At 37.8% G+C, this 13,866-nt stretch overlaps 1 protein-coding gene across 9 annotated transcripts in view; it reads right to left on the reverse strand.

Annotated features, from left to right (window-relative positions):
• The window catches only part of ANKRD50 (ankyrin repeat domain 50), a 50,096-nt gene that overhangs the window by 5,239 nt on the left and 30,991 nt on the right, over positions 1-13,866 (reverse strand). For all 9 annotated transcript variants that reach the window (XR_006280691.1, XR_006280692.1, XM_038399747.2 and 6 more), the window contains one exon: positions 539-4,086. Coding sequence is in view for 7 of the 9 variants with exons in the window: in XM_038399747.2 (XP_038255675.1) it covers positions 542-4,086 (3,545 nt within the window). In the remaining 2 variants the exon portion in view is untranslated. The remainder of the gene's footprint in view (positions 1-538; positions 4,087-13,866) is intronic.

Consider the following 13,866-nt stretch of genomic DNA (forward strand, 5'->3'; position numbering starts at 1 on the left):
CTTATTCAGCTACTTATCAAAAGTACTGGAGCAACACCTTGCCTTTAGCTTTATATCAATTTACAAAAAAGTGTACTGATCATCCAATTGTTTTATGCTGATGTTTTGAAAAACATTTGATAATGCAGAAATCCAATAAGCATGTGAAAAAAATCTGACACTTCACAATTTTTATTAAAAATTTGTAATTCTTTAAAAAATTTACACTAGTTATATTTTATTTATTTAAAATGCACATATTTTGTCTATGGGTTGTCTACATGGTGCATTATTGTATACCTGCTAAGCTGCAAGTTCTAGTGAATACAGTGTGTCACAAGCTATCCATGTGGACCCTGCTGGCGTGCATTAAAAGCTCCCTAGTGTGCAGTGACATAATACTATTTGGGACTATGTCAACATGCACTAAGGAATTTGTAGTGTACGCCAGCAGGGGCTCCGTGGACCATGCAATACAATGGTGTGCACTAGCACTTACACCCCAGCTGGTGCACACTAATGCACCATGCAGACAAGTCCTATGTGATAAGTGGTTTACCTATTACAGTGGTGTTTCTTTCTTGTAGTTGAAGCTTGGGTCAGTTCCCTCAAGCTGAAGTTTTAAGGCTTGCTTAAGGCTTAGTTCTGTATCTGCAGGATAGCCTTCCAAAACTTCCTGAAGTCCTCTCTCCTGTCCTGTTCGTGGGACGGAAACCCTACCAAGAAAAACCTGATTGCTTTGAAGGTGATAATTTGGGTTTGTCATTATTCCATTTCGCTTTTTCTGTTCCCCACTCTGTTGGTGAATTAGGAACTGTTGCTGAGGTCGACAAACTTCTTGCTGAGATGGAGGGACCAAAATTTTGCATTGTGACTCTGCTGGCATTGATTTAAGTGACACACTGGTCCCAGATTTGGCAACAGGTATTCGTTTATCAAACTGAGTCATTTCATATTCTAAAACTTTTGGTTGGGAAGAGCTGCTCTGCTTGATCTTTTTCCCAGCAGATCCAGATTTGCTGGAGTTTTCTGTTTTCCCCCCTTTGTTTGCTTTAGTTGATTTCAAACTGGGTTTTACTTGGCTCCATTCAAATTCACTACTTGGTGAATTATGATTCTGACTTAAGGAATGAGTTGTGGAAGAAGGAGAAACAATTGACTGCCTGCTTCTGCTACGAGGCAGTGAATGCTGCTGTATTTGTTCTGTAAATGACATACTATGGAAACTATCAATAGGCACTGTCTGAGCAGTTGCTGTAGATGATGTAGTACGCAGAGAAGAGTTTTTGGAACTTTTCAGGGAATTATTTGATAAAGACGACTTCTGGCGGTCCACTGTAGAATCTGGAGATTCTGAGGGAGAACTGAAAGCATGAGCAGGCCCATTAGACAAACCACGCATAGTAGGCTGCATATCTCCTCCACCAGTACTCCCTGAACTATTTGATTTTATTGTTAATGACTGCATTTTTGAAGAGACTGATTGCAAGGGTTTTTGCTCCATTGTGTGGACTGGTGATGGAGTGCAGCCATTTAGACTAGATGCACCATATTTTTCCAGTAATTTAATAATCTGAGAATGTCCATTTTTTGCTGCAACACGCATAGCAGTACGTCCAAATTGATCTGCATGATTCGGATCAGCACCCTGCTCCAGTAATATCTGCACAACATCAATGTGTCCTTCTTGTGCTGCAATGGAGAGTGCAGTAGCACCTTGATTACAGGTGTGGTCAACTAAGGCTCCATGCTCAATCAAAAGCCGAACTACTTTCACATGGCCTTGCCAAGCAGCAGATTGCAAAGCAGACCGCTTCTCATTGTCTGCAGCATTCACATCAGCATGGTATGTTATCAGTATCTGCACCATCTCCAAATGGCCCTGCCAGCAGGAAACATGGAGTGCTGTCCTTCCTTCTGCATCGCTTGCTTCTACATTTGCACCATTTTCTAAAAAATACTCAGCCATTGTAAGCTGGTTTTCTAATGCCAAGATGTAAAGTGTTGGCCGGCCATCAGCATCTTTGTAGTTTACATCTGCTCCATGGTTGAAAAGTAGTTCAACTATATCTCTATGACCTTCTAAAGCAGCAACTCGGAGAGAATTTCTCCCATCGTAGCCTCTCTGATCAATATTAGATTTATTTTCCAGTAATATCTGTACACAATCATAGTGACCTTCTTGTGCAGCCAGTATGAAAGGAATACGTCCATCATTATCAATTTCATTTGTTCTAGCACCTTGTTCTATAAGTGCTTCACATATCAACCTGTGACCTTCAAAAGCTGCCATGTGCAAAGGTGTCCATCCTGCATCATCTCTATGATTTTCATCTAGTCCTCTGTCCAGCAGAGTCCGTACTACTTCAACATTACCTTGGGCAGAGGCTATACTAAGAACTGTTCGCCCTTCACTATCAATACTATCCACAGCAGCACCCCAAAATAAAAGAGTATTTACAACTGAAGCATGGCCCATAGAGGCTGCTGCCAGAAGGGGTGTACGACCATTATTGTCAGTGTGATCCACATCAGCTCCTCCTTCTAGAAGTAAGTCAACAACATCTACATGTCCTTCGTAGGCAGCTACCAGCAGTGGAGTCATACCATCTTTGTCACAATGATCTACTTCAGCACCACGGTCAATTAAAAGGCTAACCACTGAAGCATGCCCCTTACTAGCAGGTACACAAAGTGCAGCAACAGACAGAGCAGTCCTTCCATCCACATCCTCATGATTTACCTCTGCACCATGGTCAAGGAGGTGCTCCACAATCTCTTTATGTCCCATGTATGCTGCTGCAATCAAAGCCGTTCTACCTTCATTATCAGCTTTGTTGACTTCAGCTCCATGTTGTAGCAGATTCAGCACTATATCTTCATGTCCTCCCCATGCCGCTGCTCTCAAGGCTGTTCGACTGTCAGCATCTGCACAATCCACTTTGACTCCAGCGTAAAGGAGTGCAGAAACCACTTCTGTGTGTCCACCCCAAGCTGCAGATCGTAGTGCTGTCCAGCCATCATGATCAGTGTGATTTACATTAGCCCCACATCCAATCAAACAATTGACAACCTTGGTATGTCCTTGTCGAGCAGCTAAAGTAAGTGCTGTCTGCCCATGAGTATCTTCTATTTCTAAATCTGATCCTCTAGAAACAAGTAAGTTAACAACATCAAGATTACCACTATATGCAGCATTAGCTAACAGTGTTCTCCCATTTGAATCACACTGATTTACTGATGCCCCATTATCTAACAGGGTCCGAATGGAATCTTCTCTTTCCAGAGCTTGTCGTACAATGCAAGATGTACGGTCATCTTCACTGTTGACATGAGCACCAGCTTTTATTAGCAGCTGTAGTACTTCCTGCTCTTTCGGGATTAATGTGGACAAAGAGTCTTTGACTGGTGTGCCATTCCATATCATCCACAAAGCCAACTCAGAAGTCTCTAACTGCAAATTTGAATTAATTAGATGCAATGCAAATTCTTGGGCCTCTAATGGTGTCAAATCCTTTGCTCGACAGGTGTAACTCATTGCTAACATTCTGTGTCCCTCTGCTGCATTACATAAATATTTCTGTGTACAGTGCTTTACATCCAGCAGCCATTCTGCAAAACTGTAATGAAACAAAATTTTAGTATTTCCTAGCCCATCAACAAGAACTTTTGACAAAACATCTAGTTTGCGTTGAAAGTCTTCCATAGACAATGTCATGTTTTTGGTCCACACTGCATGATACAATTCTATTGTAGTCAATGGCCTACAAGCTGCAAGAATTACATTCAGAATGGGCTGGACCTTTGCAAATTGTTTTCTTACAAAAAGCCTCTGACAAAGCCAGAGATATAGGCCATTTAGTGTTCCAGGAATGTCACGGATCTCTCTTAACATGATAAAATTTTCCACAACTCCATCTAGGACACGTTCTAGATATAAAAAGCAACCACTGCTTTTGATGTGAAGCTGGTTTAGCATTTCTGCAGTTTCTTTTGTGAGATGTTGTCTCAGTGCTTCTTCTTGATCTAAACGATGGAGAATATACTGCTGCACATCTTTCACAATATATGCCTTTCGGAGATCATCTAGACTTATTTTTCGAAAACCTATTAAAAAGAGACAAGAAAGATAAAGGTCAATGAACAATTCTATGGTTTAGTTTTCTACTGGTTTTGGTTGTTTAATATTACAAAAGAAAAAGAAGGCTTTTGGACACGAAGTTTGGGAAACAGGAGAAATGATGTATGTATCAACACAGTATATCTGAAATTCAATGATAAATATCTAAACTAATAATAGTAGCTGGGAACTGTGCTATAATATATAAAGAAGCATATTTTTTCATATTCCACCAAAAGAAAAATGTACATTGGTAAACAAAACTCAACTGGACCATAGGACAGGGATTGTGACACTGTCAGACAATGCCAAGCACACTGACAGCACATAAATAAATAATTGGAAATAGTTTAAAAAAAAAAACCTGATCCACACCCTTAACATATCAACCCATTCTATATTAGGAATATGAGAAATTTAGGAACATAGTTGTCTTTGTTTGTTTGACGGACCATCTAGCCCAACAGCTCAGCCTTTGGTTCATCTTGACTCCACTTCCCACTTTTTAAGAATACTCTTGAATTCATTTGAAAGTTGAAATCTAGTCTTGGCTTCACAATCATCTACTTAATAATTTTAATATACTTATTATCCTTTGTGTGAAAGAGTTCTGCCCAAATTTCCATTTACTCAAAATTTCTTACTTTTCAGATTATGACATTTAATTTTTCAACCTCTTAGAAGTCCATAATTAATCATGATTAATCTGTTGCATAATTTGGGGATTTTCTATTAGGTCACTTGACACCGCTTTTTGAACAAGAAAGACTTTGTTTAGTTTATTTGAGCATAAGCTTTCACTTGAAGTGAGCTGTAGCTTACGAAAGCTTATGTTCAAATAAATTTGTTAGTCTCTAAGGTGCCACAAGTACTCCTTTTCTTTTTGTGAATACAGACTAACATGGCTGCTACTCTGAAACCTGTCATTTGTTTAGTTTAGATTCTTTAGATTTGTTCCCCTCACCTCCCCCAAACCTACACTGAAACTCTTCAAGGCAAAAAACTGTGATACCACAATGACTTAAGCAAATGAGTAGTACTAAAGTCAAGGGGTACTCGGCGCATACTGAAGTCAACAGATGCAATGATGAATTCATATTACATGAGGATGATAAAGTAGTTTCTAGTTCATTAACTGAGGAGGATGTTACACTTCATTTACTAGGCATAATCATTTAAAAATCAGTAGGACTGGATAACTTACACCCAAGAGTCCTAAGAAGAGTTGGCTGAGGAGATTTCTGGCCCACTAATATTTTTAATAAATCTTGGTGTAACGTGCCAATATTTAAAAAGGTAAGCATGATGACCCAGATTATAATAATCAAGTTAGCCTGACATCAATTCTGGGCAAAATAATGGAATATCTGATATGGGGTTCAATTGATAAAGAATTAAAGGTTAGAAATACAATTAATGCCCATCAACATTGCAAACAAACCTGATTTCATTCTTTGATGAGATTACAAATTTAGCTGATAAAGGTAACTGCCTAGATATAATATACATACATTTTTGATTTAGCACCACACAAAACAGTCTGATTAAAAATAAATAAATACTCTACAGTACTGACAGAGCACACGTGAAATAGATTAAAAACTAGCCATTTGACAGATCTCAAAAAATTGTTGTCAATGAGGAATCATAATCAAATGAAGTGTTTCTAGTGGGGTTCTATCTATACTAGGGATCAATACTAGGCCCAATCCTATTCAACATTTTATCAATGATCTGAACGTAAACATAACATCACTGTTGATAAAATTTGCAGATGACAGAGTGGTGGACTGTTAAATAACGATGTCAGTCATACCGAGTGATGTGACTCACTTGGTAACTTGGGCCCATTCAAAGAAAATACATGTGAAAAAGACACTCCTTGAGCAACACAAGCTACATTGTCCTAAGCACTGTTCACACCAGCGCTATGTTGGTGGGAGAGCATCTCCCGCCGACACAGCTTCCGCCTCTCTCAGAGGTGGAGTAATTATGCATCTTCACCACACACACTACAGCTGTGCCAATGTAGCGTTGTAGTATAGACTTGTCCTGAGAAACTTAAATCTGTTTAATTTATCAAAAGAAGAATGAGAGGTGACTCGATTACAGTCCACACATACCAGGGAGAAAGTACCAAGTTCTAAAAATCTCTTTAATCTAGTGGATGAAGGCATGACAAGAATCAACGGCAATCAACTGAAGCCAAACAAATTTCAATTAGAAATCAGGCCTTTTCTTTTCTTTTCTTTTTTTTTTTTTTAAAACAGTGACAGCGATAACCACTGAAACAAACTACTATGGGATTCGCCACCTTTTGATATCTTCAGATCAAGATGGTGTCTTTTTGACTAAACCATGTCTTCCAAAAACAAATTATTGAGCTCATACAGGAGTAACTGGGTGAAATTCAATAGTCTATGATATAAAGCTAAACGTCAGACTAGATGAGGCCTTAAAAACTCTATGAACCTATGACTATTCCTGTGCTTAAATCTTTGCAGGCCCAGGGAATCTGACATGATGACCTTGTGTGAGTGTAAAAGTACAAGTAGAATCTAAAAAAGTACCTAACAGAATAACACGTTCAATAACACGTTAATATTTATCTTCCTCATTAAAACATAGTAAGCTATTTGCCTTTTTAAAAGTTGCTAAACACTGGGGTGAGGATTTCAGTAGTTCCCCACTATTCTGTATTATCTAAATAACCTTGTTCTTTAAAGTGCTGACTGATTTCTGTATTTAGCAAAAATAAAATTTCAACACAAGTATTAAAAACCTCTCTAAAAAGGATGACTAATCTGAATCTTAAAAAATGATCCAGGCAGGTAAGAACAATTATAATTACTAGTATTGCCCTCTGAAAATTAAAATTTTAATATACTCTAATGCTGAGAGTTGAATACGCTGTACATTTCAGAAAGAATTAAGCATACCATTTTAATATTTTACTCGATTTTTGTTTGAAATTAATGCAGCTATTTTGATTTGGAACAATATTATAGTTATATACTGTAGAAAAAGATAATTCACTCACATTAGAGGAAATTATGGTTAACAACAAATGCATAATGATGGAGAATTTCCAAGTTAAAAATAAATACAATTTACTGCTCACAGCTTAATCTCCTTTAACAGCCTTCAAAATATTGAAAGCAGACACTATCAGAGAGATATTTAAATATCTTTTTAATCCTATAAATTGCACAGTATATGATTCTGCAAATGAAGGTTGTAACGTAGATCAATTTCCAACTTCTTCAATAGTACATTGAACCAGGTTTCCTCAATGTCATGTGGTCCCTTTGGCTTCCTCTCTGTTCTTAAGAGGAAGAAGGGAAATTATTATACATACAAGAATGCTATACTTGGAAATATGTCAAAACTGGACTCTTGGAAGTTTTAGTAGCCAGCCTATTTCCAGAATGTAGCAGATGGAGAGAATGTAGTGTATAAAAAAATTCAGTTACATGTAGCACACAATCGATCTCTGTCATTTGAAACATCAGCCTTGAGAGTGCCAAGTTTTGTATTTGCCACAGATCCAGTTTTTTTCCTTAACAATAAAACATAAAACTGCTTGCATACCATTTTTCTGGAAGCTACCGAACTTTAAGAAACACCAGAAGTCACAGAAACAGCAATTTAAGTTGCTGAGTAAAAAAAAAAAAAAAATTCTAGGCCACAATTGTACCTCACCATTCCAGATAGAGACAGTAACCTCATCCATGCACAGTAACAACTTGCAACCATTTTCTTAGAGTCAGCTAATCTGCCTTAAAAACTTTATTTTTGAAACCAAAAGTGGTCATCAAACCGCAATTTATCTTGGGGGAGAAGCAATCATGTGGTAACCAGTTCAATCCAGTTTTGACCATTATTCCACAGAGCTAATAGTTTGAAGTGATACTATGAAAAATGGCATTGTTTGGATCTATGTTTGTGTTTAACATGACTTCCAGATCTAAATACTCAGTTTACAAATTTGTTCTAGCTCCAAATTCAACTTGGAATCTAAGACTTAAGACTTTTCAAGCACCCTCAAAAATGGTTCCGCATCCCATATTAGGCCCTCTGTGGTACCTGTGCAACCCCAACTACCTTCATTGAGGTTGCATAACTAATACTGACTAGAGTTTAGTGAACAATTCTGTTAATACTGCTGAAGAAAGAATGTAGTCTAGTTTAGGGATGCAATTTCATACCTTTTGGAGCTTAGGACTGGACGTAACTACACACATTGACATGAAATGCAGCTATCTCTAGAGTGGAGGGTGGCAGCAAGCCAGCACACAGCCTGCATCATCACAGTGCTATAATGAGGGATAGATATTCTGGGCAAAATAATCAGACTAAAACCCTTACTCTCGATAAAGGAACCAGAATATCTTTCACCTCCAAACAAAGCAGAAAGGATCCTCCTGATTCCACCCCATTTTTTTTAAAAGTTTCATAAGAAAGCAGACTGCAGAATACTTAAATTAATGGCCTTGGAAGAATGATGGACTGAGCTGTCTCTGTCAGGATCTTAACCCCATACTTCATAGAGATTTAGGTATTTTAAATTGAAGCTCAGACTATGTCATCCTCTTTATCATATATAAATGCCATTCTGAAAAATAACTGAAAAAAGTCAGAGTTTAAAGCCAGGAGGAACCATCAGATCATCTAGTCTGACCTCCTAACATCACAAGACACCACTCTAAAACCAACAACCAAAATTAGACCAAAGAACTACAGCCAACAGGAAACTAGCCTATTATATGGCACAGGCAGAGAACAGGAAGGACAGGGGTGCAACCAGTGCCAGAGTCTCCTGCAATGATAGCAAAATGATTAAATTAAATATGACCAGATAATCCCAGCAAGTGACTAGCATTCCATGATGCAGAGGAAGGTGAAAAAATCCTAAGGGTCACAGCCAATCTGACTTGTGGGAAAATTCCTTCCCAACTCTACATATGGAAATCAATTAGACCTCAGCATGTAAGAAAGAACCATCCAGCTGAGAGATCACGCTTAGACCCACCCAGAGCACTGACCCACCCTGTCCAGTGTCCCATCTCCAGCCATGGGCATCTCTGATGCTTCACAGGAAAAAGAAAAACACCCACCTGGGGGCAGGGGAAATCCCTTCTTAATCCTTACAGGCAACCAACTGAAGCCCTGAAGTATGAGCTTTTTGGAACATAAGATGTAAAGCAAAAGGGACCACCAGGGCTGCTGAGCCCTGCCCATATCATCATGAGCCACCCCATCGTACAATCCCATTCATAAATTTGTTCAACTCTCTCAAAACTAATTATGTTTCTTGCCCCACAACTTCTATTGGGAGGCTGTTTCAGAATCTGACCCCTCCTGATGGTCAAACAATTTCTTGTCATTTCCATCATGAATTTGCTCCCAGCCAATTTATAACCATTTGTTTCTTGTGTCAACAGAATCCTTCAATTTACATAGCTCTTCATCCTCCCTGCCCTGGTGTTTACCTTTCCCCGTCAAATGTCTTTATAAAGCAATATCATATCCACTCTCAGCTTTCTTTTTGCTGAACTCTTCTAGTCTTGTCTCAAACTACATGCTCTCCATTTCCCTTTGTAATAAGCTTTATACACAAAAAGTTAGAATTACAAGAATTGAGGTTCTAAAATTCCCATTGCTAGCTCAGACTGAAGGAGTAAATTAGACAAAGCTGTGATATTTTCTAAACATTTATCTAAAAGGAAGGCATTTTACGTGTCTAAATAAAAATCCTGCAAACTTGCTTTCCAACTACATCAGACAAAATAAGCCACTTCCATTAGGCTGTCATGGATGAGAAGCATCAAAACATTATGAAAAAGCTAATTTTGTTTCAGATACATTCCCATTACCTTCTTGAGCTCAGCAAAACATGAGAGCAGCAGACACAACTCACAGTCCCATAACCCCGCTTTTGCATTGTTCAGATTTTTCTTACAACACATCATTTTCTGTCCAATATGGATTTTCCTGATTTATTAAGTTCCTGGCAGATCTCTAAACAGTTCATTTACAAATGTAATTCTTGGCATCCCACTGAGGTCTTGGGTCATTCAAAACAAAACAAAAGAGTATCTTTGCTATACAGATACTTTAAGAGTAAAAGGACCCCTTTCAAAGCTTAGTACAACAAATATACATTCTGAACAAACAAATTGTGTTAAATACCCTATTTTTTCCTCTCAAACATTTATCTTATTCATTTTATTAAAGAAAAATGTAAACCAAACATTGTATATATATATTTTATATACAAATACACATATCCTTCCTTCACTTAACTGAAAGCATCTTAAATATTTATGATGAAAGAGAAATACAATATTTTAGCTATGAATAATTTACACTGCTGATCTCAGAAGGATTCAATTAGGTATTTATGTGAACTTTTATGCATAACCTCCTCATAAGGAGCTGTGCGATTCACAGAATATCATCCACTTGAAAACTGAAACACCGCATTTAACGTTTTTGCCTGAGCATGTGCAGCACACTGTACATTCCACATTCCATCACACTCACCAGACACACCTGCAATATCAAAATATGACAGAATGAGTTAGAAAAGCCTCAGCTTTGAATTTTGTTGCTTTCATCACCCTCTGTCATTGCATAAATATTTATTTATTCCTTAAAACTTTATAAAGAGAACACAGGCACTTTAGAACATCTTACTCCTCCCAACCTGTAAGAACTATTAATTACTAATTGCTTACGTAAAACAATATTAGGGAAATATTTTACAAATACATATGGAACTTCATGTTAGTTAATACATTATATTCCATGATATCAACCTGTGCAAAAGTGCAAGAAGAGGAGGCAAACATCAAATAGCTAACTAAAAATCATACCCACGGCGAACACTTCCCCCAATTTTAGCCTCCAAACCTTTAAGTAAAAGTTTAAAAATTTTAGTATAAGAGTACAAAAAGTTCACATCCACATAGATATGAGACAAAAGATGTTTTATAATCAAATTGTACAACTTCACAAAGTGAAATCCACTATTTGTTACCATCCAATTTTTAAGTTCTCACCCATTTTGACTTAATAAATTACACCAGTGAGACAGCAAGGAGATAACAAGCATCTATGCCCATGACAAGTCCTAGACCATCATGATGTCAGAGATAACTCAACCAATTACCACACTTATTCCATAGCTAATTTTGCATGCAACAGTTTTATTGGTTGTATGAGGAAGACTGCACAGATGGTGAATTACTTGGCTTAACTGCCACAGTTCCTCAAAACAATGCACACAACACAACCACACACAATAACTCAAACACATAGAGCACCTTACTGCAGCATCTACCCATCATTTGCTCACCTGTACAAATCCACACAACTCTCCCACCACAACACAACCATGGCACCAATCAACACAACCACCCACAGAACACAATCAGCACACATAATAACCCCAAACATCACTCAGAAGCCTAGAATGGCCGTTGAGTCAGTGTGAAGCAATGAAAACAGTTACAAGCATGTCTGAGAGCTCTTTCTGTTCAGAATAGCACTAGATTCAATCACCACTGAGATTCCTGGCCTGTTACCATCTACATTTTTATTTCTCAGCTCTTTTTATTTTATTTTATTTTTTTTAAACACAGGGATTTAGGAGTTACATCCATGCAATAGCATGGGCTTTCAGCTGCTTTTATCTATTTTCTTTGGATGACAAAGAGGAAACCTCAACTCCACAAGGGACAATCGATTTTATTAGTGGAATTTAGGAGTAGGATAGACAAAGTAGTTAGAGTCAGACAAACAAGTTGAACTTTTGAACTTCAAGTAAAACTTGATTATAATTTTTTCCTCAATTTCCTCAATTGCTAAGCACCTTTTCATTTCCTAATTTTAGCCAGGATCACAACTGGAAGGACTAAAATACAGGAAGTCAGGCTATTCTCAACATCCTACCCAACCAGAACCAGGAAGCAGCAGAAAATGTATTAGATAGCTTATGCTCCCTAGATTTCTAGGCCAGAAGATGTTCAGATAAACTTCAGAACTTTTTAATGATGACCCAAACATCTGAACCAAAATGCTGGATAAACTGAAGAGTGAACAAACTTGCAGTATTTCAGGGGAGGCAGAAACTTTGCATGAACCACAGCGGTGCAGAGGAAGGGATGGATTCAGATATGTTTTAGAAAGAGAAGCCTACAGAGATGTTTGGGCCACTAACTGCGCTTTAGATACCAGGGATCTTAGCTCCTCCCTCTGATCTTGTGGAAGGTTCTCAATGCATGGCAACAACTGGCCCCAGTTCATATATCTGTAGTTTAAGAATATTGTCTGGTAATTGTAAATATGCATCTGGAGACCAGCGGAGGAATAGATCTTCCTGCCAAACAAATCAAGCTTTTTAGGGTCTTTTTTTCCCTAGGAGTCATCTTGGGAAGCCTCTGTTGCTTGGATCTTTCATGTTACTAACATTACTTGCAAAATTAATTCCATGCAAACTCCATGAAATTTAATACTTTGCCATTTACACTGTTGTGAATTTTCTAAAAAATAAAGATCATGATTCCCAAAGGGCCCTAGCTATAAAACATGCTTTTCAATCTTCTACTCTTTCTTGCATCTCTTCAATGAAACCTCTCCAATTTATCGTCAACCTTCTCCAATTGAGGACACCAGAACTGGACACAGTATTCCAGAAGCAGTTACATCAATGCCACATAAAAATGTAAAAAACCCCTCTACTCCTACTTGAGATTCCCGTTTATGCATCCAAGGATTGCATTGGCCTTTTTGGCCACAGTGTTGCACTAAGCGCTCATGTTCAGCTAATTAACCACCATGACCCCCAAATGTTTTTCAGGATCACTGCTTCCCAAGAGAGTCTCTCCCTATTCTGTAAATCTGTCTTACATTATTTTTTTTCTAGATGTATAACTTTATATTAAAACATATTATTGATTGCTTGTGCTCAGCTTACCAAGTGATCCAGATCACTATGTATCAGTGAGCCAACCTCATTATTTACCACTCCCCCAATTTTTGTCTTATCTGCAAACTTTATCAGTAATGACTTTATGTTCTCTTTTAGGTCATTAATAAAAATGTTAAACAGTATAGGGCCAAGAACCAATCCAAGCAGGACCCAACTAGAAACACCTGCTCAGTGATGATTCCCCATTTACAATTATATTCAGAACTGTCAGCCAATGTTTAATTAATTTACTGTGTGTCATGTCAATTTTGTTTCATTTTCATTCTTTAAGCAAACTATTAAGTGGTATCAAGTCAAATACAATACAGAAATCTATTACATCAACACCATTACCAACCAAACTTGTAATCTCATCAAAGAAATATCAAGTTAGACACAATTTATTTTCCATAAGCCCATGTTAATAGGCACTCCTTTAATTCTTTATTAATTGAGTCTCGTATCAGCCATTCCATTATCTTACCCTGGCTCGATGTCAGACTAACAGGGCTATAGCTACTTGGGTCACCCCATTTACCTTTTAAAATATTAGCAAGACATTAGCTTTCTTCCAGTCTTGTGGAACCTCCCTAGTGTTCCATAAGTTACTGAAAAGCAACATTAATGGTCTAGAGAGCTTCTTGGCTAACTCTTTTGAAACTTCTGAATTCAAGTTATTCGAGCCAGCTGATTTAAAAATGTCTAACGTTAGTAGCTGCTGTTTAACGTCCTGGGATGGAAAGTGTTTCATCATCATCAGATCATACGAATACATAATCGGTTCCTTCGCCCT

Source organism: Dermochelys coriacea, chromosome 4 (genome assembly GCF_009764565.3).
Source record: "Dermochelys coriacea isolate rDerCor1 chromosome 4, rDerCor1.pri.v4, whole genome shotgun sequence".
Taxonomy (NCBI): domain Eukaryota; kingdom Metazoa; phylum Chordata; order Testudines; family Dermochelyidae; genus Dermochelys; species Dermochelys coriacea.